This window comes from Parus major, chromosome 1A (genome assembly GCF_001522545.3).
Source record: "Parus major isolate Abel chromosome 1A, Parus_major1.1, whole genome shotgun sequence".
In the NCBI taxonomy this organism is placed as follows: Eukaryota; Metazoa; Chordata; class Aves; order Passeriformes; family Paridae; genus Parus; species Parus major.
The window spans coordinates 53,405,588-53,419,866 of record NC_031773.1 but is presented as its reverse complement, the minus strand read 5'-3'; the positions used below and the strand labels follow the sequence as shown (position 1 = coordinate 53,419,866).

Genomic DNA, 14,279 nt, shown 5'->3' with positions numbered 1-14,279 from the left:
CTCGTTGTTTAAGTTCTTGTAAGCAGAAGTTTTGCCTATCTCTGTATTTTACAGGCACGTGAATTTATCTAATGATAAACACCACAATGAATAGAGCAGAAAAAATCAGATGATAGTCTTTAAAAAAAGCAGCAAAATTCCCATCCTTTATAAGATGTCCATAAAGAGGCTAAACAGCCTGGAAAAAACCAGATTGCAGAGGAAACCCTCATGCACTGGCTATAGAATAACCAGGCACATGACTGCTATTGCATCTCCAAATCCTATTCAAAGATGTAAGATAGGTTTTCCATAACACTAGGGCTCATTCATACACTGAGAAGCCTTTCTAGTAGCCTAGTTCTTATTGATACCTGATTAATGGTATGAACACATGCTTCAGTAGCATGAAACCTTTGGGGACTGCTTCATCTATTGTGCTAATTATTGTGCTTTTGTCTCAAAATCCTAAAACAGCCTAAGAAAGTAAATCCTAGTACCCTCTGATTCACTCAACCTGCCTTCCTCTTGCCTGCACGTTTGTAGTTTGAGTGGGAGTCTAAGAGGAGGGCAACCCAGTGGCTTAGTTTAGTGGTTCTGTGCGTGTGCTACAGATAGGATTTCCATTCCTTCTGTCTGGTTTCCTGGCTTGGCAAAAGCAAGCAGTGTTGGATCTCCTGGATGAGTGGAGAAGAGAATATCTCAACTCTCAGCAGCAATCTCTCCAGTTAATGGATTACTCATGCTGAAAGGAACATTATAGTCTCTACCAATGCCAAAATGAGAGTGGCTACAGGGAAAGGACCCAAGAAAACGTACCATATGTAAACAGAAGGGAAATTAAGAGTATCTTCACTGCTGAAAACAGCAGCACAATAATACTCAACATTAATACTGAGGAACACTCTACTTTTCGCTCTGTCTTTCCACGCCATGTTCTCTTAAAGGAAAAAATGAGGTTACACTGCAGGCATGCTGCCTGTGCCTACTTGTCACTTTTATGTTGTGGGAAGAGTATAAATGTATAAATGTATACAGGCATTTCCTACAAGTTTTGCAGGCAGGAGGGGCTCTTTAATAGCATGACAGTCACTTTTTCAGCCTCTGTCTGTGTGTGCATACGTGTCTGCATGTTACAGAGAGGGACGCAGAGAGCAAGCTGTGCGGCTGAATTTAGAAAGTTATAGATGTTCTCATCAGCCCCATGCAATGCAGCAGAGATTCCTTCCAAAAGCCAAGGGAGCAGAGGCTGCAGACAACAGATGTGAAGGGTTTCCCATAACTGTCAATTTTCAAAGTGTTTGCATTGAAAAGAGAGGAGGTGCTATTTTGATTGATATTTCAGCCGCAGTATATAAAGCAGACGAATTCTTCTTACCCTCTGCTTGTCACACTGATCTCACACACTCTCCGCTGGACTTGGGGCTACTACTTGCTGCATCTGAAAGGCTGAAACTCTGGGAATAAAGAATCCCTGTAACAATGCCGGAACCCACCAAGAAAGATGGTAAGCATGACAGAACATTTCCTGAGCGTTTTCTTAATTGCAGGAATTATGAGTGCTCACACACACCAAACACCTTTTAGACCACCCTGCAGATATCAGCCACAAATGATATTAACAATAGCCATGTAACATCACTAAGTCATTAGAGATCACAGATCTTTTTAGACTAAAAAATTACTTTCAGGTAGGGCTATAACACAAACTGTTTTAGACAATAAACTATGAATGGCTACTTGATTGGGCAAATGCTGTATTCATTTTTTTAAGACTACAGGAATTTTGTAGTGCAATTTGTGGTTTTTATCTTCTAAGCTATCTAAACTCTGGAAAATAGGGGAAAAGCATTTCTTATGATTTAAAGAGTCAGGACTCTCTAAATTGATATGTTTTTCATGCAGTTTTCTAATAGTTATTGAATGGGAAGGATGTGCTTTATGAAACAGTTTTCTGATGAAAATACATTCTATACATCTAAATGCATAGGTGAAGAATGTAGTAAGTTAGTCTGTATAGCTTGAACTGGAATAATTAATTTTGCTACATTACAAAATTTATTATTTTATGTTTCAGAAGGATAGTTACACTCAGTAATATTGGCCCCTTCTGTGGTCCTGTTAAGTTCATAGCAAAGAAGCTGGGTGTGTAGTCTGCTACTGAGAAACAGAATTGTCCATTGGAGGCTTAGGTGAAAAAGGTGAAAAATATTCAGGGTCTATTATTTAATAATTATTTGAAAGCTAATATTTATTTTTCTACCAATTTTGAAAATTTAAGGCAAAGAGGCTTCTTCTATTTACATTATTTCTACAGCTCTTCTTGTATTTTTCTTTCAAGTCTGTATGTTTTGGTAAGAATTTTTGCTGATTTTTTCTTGATATTGACTATATAAAGAGCTTTTGCAAAGCCATAATGTGCAGACAGTATGTGCTTTTCAAATATTGGTGAATAAAAGCTATACACACAGCTTCCCGAGTGCAAAACTGAACTGAATCTTTAAGGTAATCTTCAGAGTATGGACAGTATTGGAGTCATTAATTAGCACTGATTTCCCATCAGTCTTGGAAGATCTAGGCTGATGTGCGTAGCTTGAATAGGTGGATTTGATTTAACACTGGTTTATTGGTAGCTTTGGCTTTTGACAAGTGTACAAACATTTTACAAGGTTTTTTTGAAATATTTTCTGGTTTTGGGGAAGGCAAGAGCAGGGCAACTGTCAGGAACATGACTCATTTTCAGCACCTTCTTTGGCTGGGGACACATGAAAACCAAACTTTTTGCACGACTGAGCCTTAAGCAAGCAGTGTTGACAGACCAGTGTGATCACTTTACTGACTGGCCCTCCTCAGTGCTCGAGGACAATGATAGATGAAGTATCCTTCTGAAAATAGCTACACCAAGTGCACGTATTAATACAAGAGCCTAATCCTCCATATCAAACCTAGAGCCAAGCCCCTTCTAGAGTGTCTTATTTGTAATTCAAATTATTTACACATGTATTAAGTGTCCTTTTTATTTGATCTGTTATTTAACTGGGTATTATACACTTTAATCAGAATGCATTCTGTGGCTGTCAAATCAAAAAAAACCCAACCCTAAAATATTTATGCACTTGCAAAAGATATGTGCTTTGAAGAAAATTAGTTTGGAGGCTCGTGTTTCTTATTCTGTTTAAAATTAGATTGTTTCAAAGATGTTCTTACAATGCAGTGATTACCAATGCAGCTCCATGTTTGTGTTACAAAATAAGTTTAGCAGCTCTGAACGTTATATTGACAGTGGAACAAATGTGATTTTTGATGATCCAATATTCAGGACCTAAAAATCATTGAAGCATTCTGCCTTAATAGAATTCACAAGGAGTAGTGAGCTCTGGAGAGGTGATACAATTGGGTTACACACCGGTTGCTCCTTATTGCACCCAGTTCATTTGCAGCCAGGAAGTAAGGGGAGTAACAGGTTTATATTATCGTACTTCAGGGATTAGCTGCTTCCTAAAGATTTTTTTGTTGGTCAAGATCTCCCCTGAGCTGTTGGCAATACTTGTGTGTACCTACTGTATTAGTGGTAGGAGAATTAGGTACCAATAATAGTACAGTACTGCTACTTGTACAAGCTCTACTCGTACCAGCTCTACCAGTAAGAATTCAGAACCTCACGTGATCATCAAGTGCCTGTCTCATGGTAATTTCCAAGGCATCAAGGGTTGAAGAAAATTAATCAATGAAAGAGAACCTTGGACTGACTAATTCTGGAAATTAACACTGGAAAGACTGAGAAACCTTTGGTAAACTTGTTGAAGGACCACAGTAGAAAACAGAGGGAAAAAGAAAGAGGCTTAAGGTTTCTGCATCACATGGGCATCTAAGCACGATTCTTTCGACATTTCCAACAGAAACAACCTACCTGAATTATCCCACACTCCTCATTTGCATGGGTCCTGCAAATTAAAACGGCACACACAAGCAAGTATTTGAGAAATCAGAAACTGGTTAACACTTGAATGCTTAGAAAATCCCAGATGTGTAGTTTTTTATGACTTCAGTCCCTGAAGTACGTAGTTTAATTTTTCAGAGGCAGTGCTGTAACAAGCTCCCAGGCTTTTTTTTTTTTATGCCAAGTGCTCTTTGAGCTATTTTAAGATTATTAGATTAACAAAGTGAGAAAATTCCTGACTTGGTGACAGTGTAGCCTCACAAAGCGCTCTTAACAAATAGGATCACCAAATTAAACACACCACCCAGCTTAGAGAAGGTTGCTGGAGAGGTTCAGCCTGATGGAATTTGTCACTGCAGAAACAGGCTTCCATGACTAATTATTTAAGGCCTTTATGGTACTCCTAAAAAGCTGAGTCCTGTATATAAGATCAGCTGTAACTTCTTTGTCGTAGATGGTCATGGTGTTGTAGGACAGTTTTGTCTTAGCTGGCTCAAAATAAAAGTGCAAGGTGAAGTTTACATCAATGGGTTAACTGATCCCAGTGGGTGACTGGGGTGTGACTGAGTTCCCAGAGACCTTAACCAGTGCATTTAAACTCGACAGCCTTTAGCTTTCCTGGTGACTAATAAAATAACCCTCCCTCATATAATTACTTCCTGCAATTTATTGCAATCACTCAGTCAATCTTTCCTCTCCCCCCTTTCCTTTAACCAATGCTCATAATAAGAGCTGCTCATTAATTAGGTGCCCTCTTAAGCTGTCACAGGCCATGGCATTTGGACACGCTTTTGTAAAAGTGCCAAGTCTCTCAAGAGCAACCTTTTCAAACTATTTGTGGGCATCATCCCACAGGGACAGGTGCAAGTCTGTCCCCAGTAGGCAGCTCTGTAAATTTGCCTTATTTATTCTCCCCAATCTAGGAAATAACGCATGGAGTTAGGCGACCATTCCAAATTTTGAGCCAAAGCATTTATCAACTGTCTGCCAATTTCATTTTCTAAGTGTTTGCAAGCTCTGCTTGAATGATGCTGCCTGGAGCATCCACATTTTGGCAAGGAATCAACATTAAAATCAGTGTGTCTACTTTAGACAGAGTTTCAGTAAAATTTTATTCAATCTACGAATAGCATAAATGTAAAAGTTGTGAAGAAAACTACTTGCATATACTTTCAGTTAGAAGAACAATCTGGAAAGCATGAAGCAATTTGTGAAAGGAGTCAAACAAACATAAATACCAGTGCAGACAGCTTTGGAGATTTGGTAACACTGCTCTCCATGAGGACAGCAGTGGAAACAGCCTTTACTTCTATTTGCTTTTAAACATAATTAGTTTTGTTTCACTGTGAGACTTTTTTTTTCCTATCATTATATTCACATTATATTTACAACATTCTAAATAATATGGCTCTCTGGTGTACCAAGATAACAGTCACTGTCAAACAAGTCACTTAGTCATATAAGTCATATAAGCAGACAGGTAGAATAGCATTCCAGTGGGAAAATAATCTAAGCACAAAGGTTGGTTAAGAGGTAATTAAGGTCAGATTTCTTTTAATATCATATTTTCAAGTTCTGACAATTTTTCATAAGCGAAAAAGAAGCTGAATGGGAATTCTTCTTCACTGTACAAATTTGGCTTGTGTCAAAATTAAAACTGATGATGGAAAGTTTTCCTGAAAATTCAAGATCCCAGCATGTGAACAATTTTCAACATTGTTTAGTACTTCCCATGCAGAAGAGCAGACCTGTATAACCATTTTATATGGCACCACTCTGGGTAGTGCAGCTTCTCTCTCCTTGCTACATAGTGACTCAAAAGAAAAGCATACAGACATCCATCTTCTGCCATTATCATTGCCCTTCTGCAGCACTGACTGCAGAATGCATTCCCATTATTTTTAACTTCCTTCATTCTCAGTCTCAGAGCCAAATCACTCTCAAAGTCAGGTCCATATGTATCATTTGCAAAGCTCCCTATTCAAATCCCAGGTAAATGAGTTTTGGTGGATGATGAAAGAGTGAAACCCTAACCCCTTATCTTATTTTCCCTCTCAATTCTTTAGAAAGTTTCTCTTCATCACCTCTAGCTAATAAATTTTAAGCCCTCCACAAATGGAAAGCAAACTTACGCCTCACTGCTGTAATCAGATCTGTGAGGGTGGGCTGCGCGCTCGTCCTGCGCCCCACGGAGCAGCTCCTCCTGCACAGATTGTGCTGTAGGCTGAGAACTGACTTGTTCTTAGATTGCCTTTGCCCTCCCATTGCTAACTTCCAAGTGTGGCTCCCACACTTCCTTCTGAGATACCAGAGCATCTCAGATTTATTTGTTGACCTTCCGCCTCCATCGTTGCTAAGTTTCTGGCAACTTTTTCAATCAAATTAATTTGACTGAAAATTCACCCTGATTTATCTTTGTGCTATTATGTTTTGGTTTATTTAAGTATAAACTGAAGTCATTACACTAACTTTTTGTCTTATACAATGCACTGAATTTCTTTTAATACTGCTGAAGGAGGATAATGCAAGATTGATCTGTCTTACTTGTTGTTCTTACTTGAGTTGAAGAGCATGCCCACCCTGTGTGAAAAACAGTGCATCTGTGTTGGAGTCAGAGGCACAGAGTATGTGCCCTTATCTCTGATACCTGACTCTGAATCCAAGAAAGCACTGAATTTAATAATACCATGGAAACAAGTGCTAAAGTTAAATAGAAAAATTAGGAGTATGAGTGTGTAAGTTAGAAAGTTTTCTTAAGTCACTAGGTGGAAAAGTTAAAGTCCTAAGCTAGGTAGAAAACAAAAGGCAAGATGGAGGATTTAGGGTGTTGTCTCTTCTTCCTTCTTCTTCCTTCCTCATCTTCTTCTTCTAGAGGTTTTTGGGTAGTAATAAGTGATTGGATAAAAAGTGCCACAGTGCAGCACACAGGTATCGGGTCATTGGGTCACTAAAAAAAATAATTTACTTGGCATTTGTTAACTGGAAAAATGGACATATAAAAGACCTTGAAGAAGCTTTTTGTTAGCTATTTTACACCTTTCTATCTTAGTGCATGTAGCTCCTTGTACCCTGTATATCTGTAATATAGATAAGAGAAGAACAAACAAAAAGAAAACTACCCCTCTCTCATCAATCTCAGTCCAAGGGGGAAAAGAACCCAGCCACAAGTGTCCCATCAGGACACATCTGTGCACAGGAATAAAATATTTAATATAGTCACACTAAAATGAAAAGCTCATTGAGTTTAGCAGGGAACAGCCTTTCAGTGGATAAGGGAGTGCTTTGTACTTGGCAAAACTGAATTTAGCAAACGCTGTCTTTGTGCCTCCCTATACTGCACCTGTTGGGAAGATAAATAAAGGCCTACCCAGTTCTTTCCCCTCATACCTCCTAAATATATCGCTTTAAGAGAGCTCTAAAAAAACCAACCATGCTACAGTACTCCTCTGTTCCATGAAAAACTGAATGAGTTTTTTCATATTCTTTTCAAGGCACTACCAAACAAGGTGATTGCATAACCAAACACTAGCAGAGAGATCTGGGGGGACTTCAGTTGTGAAAACATTTGTAGCTGCCTAAAACATCAACAAACCTTGGAAAATAAGTCATGGAACATATTTAGTGTCTCATCAGGGGACATCCAGAGTGTTCCTTAAAGGGGAAGAGGAAATAAAATTTGAAAATAAATTACCTGGGAAATTTCCCTTGGGATAGAGATGAATACTAGACACATCAGTCATGGGAATGTAGAGATTCCAGTAAATTAGAGGTCCTAATTTAATAATTGCTCTAGAATGAAAAAGGAAAAAAAAAAAAACACGTTGTTCTTATTCAAAAGGTAGTTCTTTTTCCTGACTGTAAATATGACTTTGTCCTGAATATAAAAATCTGTAAAATGAAGGACAAGACAAGTGGATAGGATCGTTAACTTCAGTTGTAATTAGAGTTTTCTCAGTCCCACTACAAGCAGATTTATCTCTTGAGTCTGAGGAACTGTGTGACTGAGAAACATCCCCTTCTCGTCCTACCCAGCCCACTCTCTCTGTTCTCAGCCACAAAGGAAGTTCTATTTTTGAAGACTTCAAACAAACATTTCTCTTTTTCACTGCTGTTAGAGAATCAGAAAAACGACTGAAGCCATTTTTCCATTGTTTCATCATCGTTCACTTTATGACACCGTGAGGATTTGGTTTTTTGCTTTGAGGAGCTGCCGGTGTTTTAAGCATTAGGGAGAGGAGTTGCCTGAGATGAATGTCCATGTTAGTCCAATGAAAATGTTGGTAACTTTGCAACCCTACAAAGATCCTAATGGTCTTTACACTGTCACAGAAGATCTCTGGGTTAGGAACCAGATACCCAACTGGAAGCATGTGCCAGTGAACTCGGTGTTCCCACTCCCAGCGGAGTCAGCCGCTCATTAAAGTCAGAGCTGCCCAGTCTGCTGCTACTCAGCTGACTCTCCAGCCAGCAGTTGCCTAAACATAGGTGCCCTACTGCCTCATAGGATACCCTGAGATACACAGAATACCCATCTTGGGCTGGCAGATATGACTCAGGACCTGTGGGAGGCCTGCAGTGCCATGAAATAGCAGCCAGAAAATGGATGGCCACCCTACAGAACCTGAGTGTCCTTGATCACCAGTTTGTGTGAAAATTGAACCATAAGCAGCTAGTTTACAGTGAATATAAATCTAATTCCATTGATTACAATGGCAGCTTGGACTCCCAGCTCACATCATAGACACATTCCAGTGCCTCCCTTTTCCTGAGCACCGTAAAGATAAGAATGCAGGACTACTCTACAATTTGTTCAATTGCTGTTTAAGAATTTTCTGCAGTGGGTAGTTTTGTAAGAAGACAAGGAGTTACATTCCATTATTATTGGCATGTGATACTCAGATGCTCTTCCCCATAAATAAAGGAGTACATTAGGATCAGATTACCTTGAGCAGAGAAGATTGCATCTTTCTGTAGTCTATAATCAGATTCATGCATTGATAAAAATAAAATAATACCAATGAAAAAAAGGTTCTACTGCCATTCTTTTGCTATTCTTGAGAGTCTGATGCTTTTACTTGTTTTACTTTTAATAAGAAAGCATAGATTTTATTTTTTTTTTTTCATGGCTGAGTGTTTTAGTCAACTCAGGATTAAATTTTTGCTGTTCCTTAATGAGAGGAAACAGAAAGTTGTGTTCCTGTTCAAATCAGCAGTAATTCATCTTCATCCTTTTTATACAAGCTTACTCTCACTTCCTCCAGCAGCTTCATGCTGTTAGATGAATGATTGGTCACATCAGTGATAATTCGTACCTATGGGCATAAAGGCACTTTTTATGTTAAATAATACAGTATTTCTGAATATTCTACAAAGTGTTCAACAGAACATATCTAGCTTTAGGAAACTCCAAGAATTCCCATTTCTGGAAATTACTCTAATTTTTTGTGTGCAGTCTTAGCTCCTAGAGCTCACTGAACTAGCAGATGTTCAGCCAAGATGAAGCAGCTTAGAGAAGAGAGTGAATTAAAGTAAAAATCCAGTTCTGTGTCCAATGGGATGTGATGTCCTAAGAGCCCATTCAGTTAATCTTCACCACATCCTGGAATGCTGGAGGGACAGAAAGCTCCCCTGGATTCAAGAAGTCTGAAGATAACTTTCTGCTCAGAAACCTCTCAGACTCTAAAATATGCAGCCTACAGTGAAGGGAGTGGTTTCTCTCTGACTTCCCTCATCCATTACCTCTGCCTGTATTGCTATCAACATCTCCACAAAGGAGTCAGTGGGACCTAGACTAAGGTGACAGGGGATGCCTTACACCCCCGTGGCTTAGAACAGCCTCTCATGAAGACCAACCCCACCCACAACCCTCACTGCTGGTTGGCCAAGTGTCTTTATGTGTACTCTCAGTTCAAAGTGATAAAATAACCTGTGGTCTCTGCTGCTGTTAGCCTTGGTAGTGTTAGATGTCATAATAATGAGATATTGCATGCCCTGCTCTCTCTTAGTGCTAGGTGGAGGTTACTTCAGGACATCAGACCTCCTGGAGTAATGTTGAAGGGCTGCTGAACAGAAAGCCAAACCTGATAGAGGGTCAGAAAAGTTCAAAAATTAAAAAAATCCACCATCTTAAAAATTTTGTCATGAAGTTTGCCACAGAATTAAGTTGTTTGTTTCAGGAAAGGCTGTGACAAATACAATGACTTGTAAGTTGGTCAGTGCATGTGTTTTTTCTGCCAGAAGGTGGGAGCATGGTTGGGTAACTCATTTCAGAGTTAGAGCCCCTCCATGTGCCCTCTCCATGTCCCCAAAGTGTACAGACTGTGCAGCAAGAAGGGAGTCCTGCCGTATTTGCAGCAACTATCAAGACAGTCACTGCTCCCCCTTCCCTGGAGATTAGGAAATAGTTCTTACATAATTTGCTGTCCCCTGGCCCGGTTACTAATAGAAAATAGTGTGTGATCTACTTCCTAGGGCAGTTGTCCTTATGTGTGATGGCTCCAGCAAGTTATTTTGATCAGGTGATTATTACAAAAAGTTCTGTTCTAATTTAATTCTCTGAAGGATCAAATGGTGGTTTTAGGAAGCATCTGAAAGCATTGTTTAGTAGTAGCATGATGCTTCCTGAGACGGATCTGTGTTAAAATACACTCATCATATCTTTGCAGGCCCAGAATAACTTCCTAATTTTGGTCATATGTGCCGAGAGTAGGATGCAGTCAACCACAGAGATGAAAATTCCCTTTTCCTACAGATTTCTGGTTATAAATCTTAGCTCTGTGTATATAGACATTGATTGCAGAGATGTTTGCTCTGTGTACTGAACTGACAGGATGGAACATGATAGGCAGTGACTGAGCAAAAGCAGCTCACACAACAGCACAATTACTTTTTTCTCAAAGAGGAATCATGCCTTGCTCAACCAGCCTGCAAATCTGGTCCAAAAGCCTATTCCAGATTTTTCCTTTTCTCAAAGCCCTGAAGCTATGACAAAATTAACTGAATACAAGTGTAGTTAAAACTGAAAGAGACCCCAAATGAAAAGTTTATTGGCTCAGCTGGTGGGAGAGGTCTTACTCCTTGATACTCACCTACTCCAGTGTGCTAAAGGATGAGAAAGAGCAGTAAAACAGACTCTGAACAGCTGTTGAATTCCAGCTTTCAGGTATTTTTGTGTTTATTTTTATAGCTCTCTGCCACAAGATCTTTCCTGTGGAAAAGAAATGCACCAATTATGGCCCCTAGAACCAGTTCTAACAGTTCTAGAAGGAAGAAAAACTTCCTCTAGTCAGCCTGAGCTGATTGAGTGTGTGTGGTAGGACCTTTCACTGTTTTCTGAACTGAAATATCTCAAATCATTTGCACACCTCGATGCACACAGCGTTGCATTTCCATATTTTTTCAATAGTTTTTCTTCATTTCAAGTGCCACTAAACCATTGTTCCTGTAAAAAAAATACAGAAAACACTTACTCCAGGTTGTGTGGAGAATATCTGTGGCTTGAGATATCTAGGAACAACCACATGAGAAATGCCATGCAGATGGAGTAATTTATAGACTAATAGCTTCTGTGTCTCATCCTGTGATACTCATGTAGATAGAGATACACATACACACACTGTAGGACATTTGGCATCTTGTGTTTTTATAAGAACATAGTATCTAGGTCAAAAACCTTATTTTAGACCCAAAGAAGAGTGTAATTCCAATGGAGACTGTGGCTGCCACGCCCCCACAGATGCAGACTTCAGTGAAGGCACAGAGGGTCAGATGCCTGATGACATTTTTTCCATGGCATTCCCTCCAGCCTTACTAATCTTTCATCTAAGCTTTCCTTAGCCCTATTTTTAAAGGGGAAATCTGACCTCTATCCTGTGCCCCTTTTTCTTTGCCCTTGTTTTGCATTTCCATGTTTTGCAATGAGGTTTTCTCTCTTACCCAACAGCTTTTTTTGCTGGAGAGAAACCATATGCCATGAGCTGTGAGTGTAATTCACAACAGCATCTTAAATGCATTTTGCTGTCAGGCTTTTTAAGAGCTTTCTCTCATACATACCACTTACTGATTTACTGATGCAAACCCCCACAGCTTGTCTGCAAACATCCTGCTGTGTGCAAACATTCCCAAAAGGCAGAGCTAAGTGTTTAAGGTTTTTTTTAAGTGAAGGCATGTAGTTCTCTCAGTTATCTTCGTTGAAGCAGGGTGAAATTGAGAGGTAGAAAAAGTTAACAGTAGAAACATCAAGGGATGTTTGTCCTTTCATACGTGAGCACCCACAAAAGGGAATACATGATTTCATTAAGGTCTCCTAAATTTCCACCCACAGAAAGAATCCTTTTTTCCACATGTGCAAAATACTCCTAAAGGTTTCTCAGTACAATGCTGAATCCCTTGAAGCTGAGCAACAGTAAATATTTACATACAAACAAGCTTACAAAAAGAGAGAATGCCTTAAATCAGTACATAAAAATCCCAATAAAAAAGTTTCTGAGTTTTAGGTTGATTTCTGATTCTTTTAGTGTTTACTACCAGCAATACTGCAACTCTGATAACAAAGCTTTCCTGTATTGAAAGTCTGGGCTTTTTTTTTTTTTTTTTTAATTCTTCTCCAAGCTTAATTACAAACACACTTTGCGTAGCAAAGTTTGAATGTACTTGTACATTCAAACTCTCAAAAAGTAATAGCCCTGGATTTTGCAGTCCGTAAGTTTGAGTTACCCTTAGCAAACTAAAAAATGGATGCTACTACCCTCTTTTTCATGTTGAGCAAGGTGTTTTCCACCAGTGTGATGACTGAAAATTAGCATTGGGTAGAAAATTCAGGGTGAAGCAAGTAATGGATTATTAGTGATTAACTACTTGGAACAGTCCCTAACCACGTAGGCGCCTGACAGCCCTGAGCACGGGCTCCTGTTACAACCCTGTTCTGTAGGACTCTGCCTCTCAAAAGGAGGCTGAGGGCTGAAGTGCAGATGACAGGAGAGTGCTCTTATCTGGAGGAAGTCTGAGCAGACTCTTCCTTCTTGAAAAGATCACAGAGTATCAGATTATCTGTCACCCACTGTCAAATAGAGTTTAGCAAATGTTTTTCTTATTTGGTACTTGGATATGGTCGTGACAATGTTTAGACCTAGTTGTAGCATATATTACTCTGACAAAGAGCTGATAACAAGCTGATAGATTCAGTCCTTGGCAAATCCCAACATGTGAATGTCTTGTTTTGCCCTGAATGTCAAAGAAAAGTCTGTGATCAAATATCATGGAATGGGAACACCAGCAGGATTTAATTTTAAAACGCTGAAATGCTTAAGTCTGAATTTTAGTGAAAATGAAACCCATCAGCATGTCTCAAATGGTTCCTTGTAACTGGCTGAAAGAAGATAGATTGCATGAATTCATGCTACCATGGCCTTACGCTGATGTCATCATTTTCCCTAAAGATCGGTCTCCCTGTGTGGAATGATTTCCCATTGTCTGCACATAATACATGAGTCTCAGGACTGCTCTGAGTGCACTGAACATCAGGAGACAGTCATTTGTGGGACTCACTACAGTAATGCAGAGCATCAGGTCCATAATGTGATTTCCATAAAACAATACTGCAAATTTTTATTTTCTTAATTCACAGTGAAATATTTCAGGACAGCTCAGCAAAACAACTGTGTCGTGTTTTGGGTTGTGCAAGACTAAAGACATTTTTCCAAACAGGTAAAATGTTTTCTGAGCTGGCTGAGAAATTGTCTGGCAATCTGAAAGGAAGTTCATTACTGGTTAAGTCCTCATCTCTTGAAATAAATGACCTTTCAACTTTATTGCTGACTTTTATCCTATAATTAGAAGTGCAACTGCCATTAAAAGTGTATTGTCAAATTTGAAGAATAGATTACTTTCATTCCTGAACAGCAGTTCTGTGGTTTATGAAGTTTTTTATCCTATAACCTTGTCTATTTTATTACTTTTTGAAGCTTTCTGAAATGATGTTAGCATTAATCACTGTACTTCTATCTCTGGTATCACACTGTGGTGTCTTTTGCTTTCAATTTGCCCTTGGGAATGTCTTGAGATAAACGAAAATATTTGCTTCTAGAGAAAAACTCTTAACACATTATTGCAAGGAAGGATAGGAAACTGAGAAAAAAGCCTAGGTATTGTAATACTTTTAAAGTGGACTATTCTGATAAATGGATTAATTGATTTTGATACATACATATCAAAGATGAATTAGTTTTGAGTTATTTAAAAGAAGAATTTCTCGTGGCTGGAGTAGGAGTGGGAAGAAAGAAATCCAAACTGTGCCGAGCTCCTGCAATTTTTGTTTCCTCAGTGCATTTTCTGAGCATCGGAACTAACCTGGCTCTCTGTG

At 39.0% G+C, this 14,279-nt stretch overlaps 1 protein-coding gene across 5 annotated transcripts in view; it reads left to right on the top strand.

Moving 5' to 3' along the window:
* The first annotated feature begins 1,376 nt into the window (after nucleotides 1-1,376).
* The window catches only part of MYBPC1 (myosin binding protein C1), a 69,915-nt gene continuing 57,012 nt past the window's right edge, over nucleotides 1,377-14,279 (top strand). For all 5 annotated transcript variants that reach the window (XM_015627478.1, XM_019006651.1, XM_019006650.1 and 2 more), the window contains exon 1: nucleotides 1,377-1,486. In XM_015627478.1, coding sequence (XP_015482964.1) covers nucleotides 1,462-1,486 — 25 coding nt within the window. In that variant the 5' untranslated portion in view covers nucleotides 1,377-1,461. The remainder of the gene's footprint in view (nucleotides 1,487-14,279) is intronic.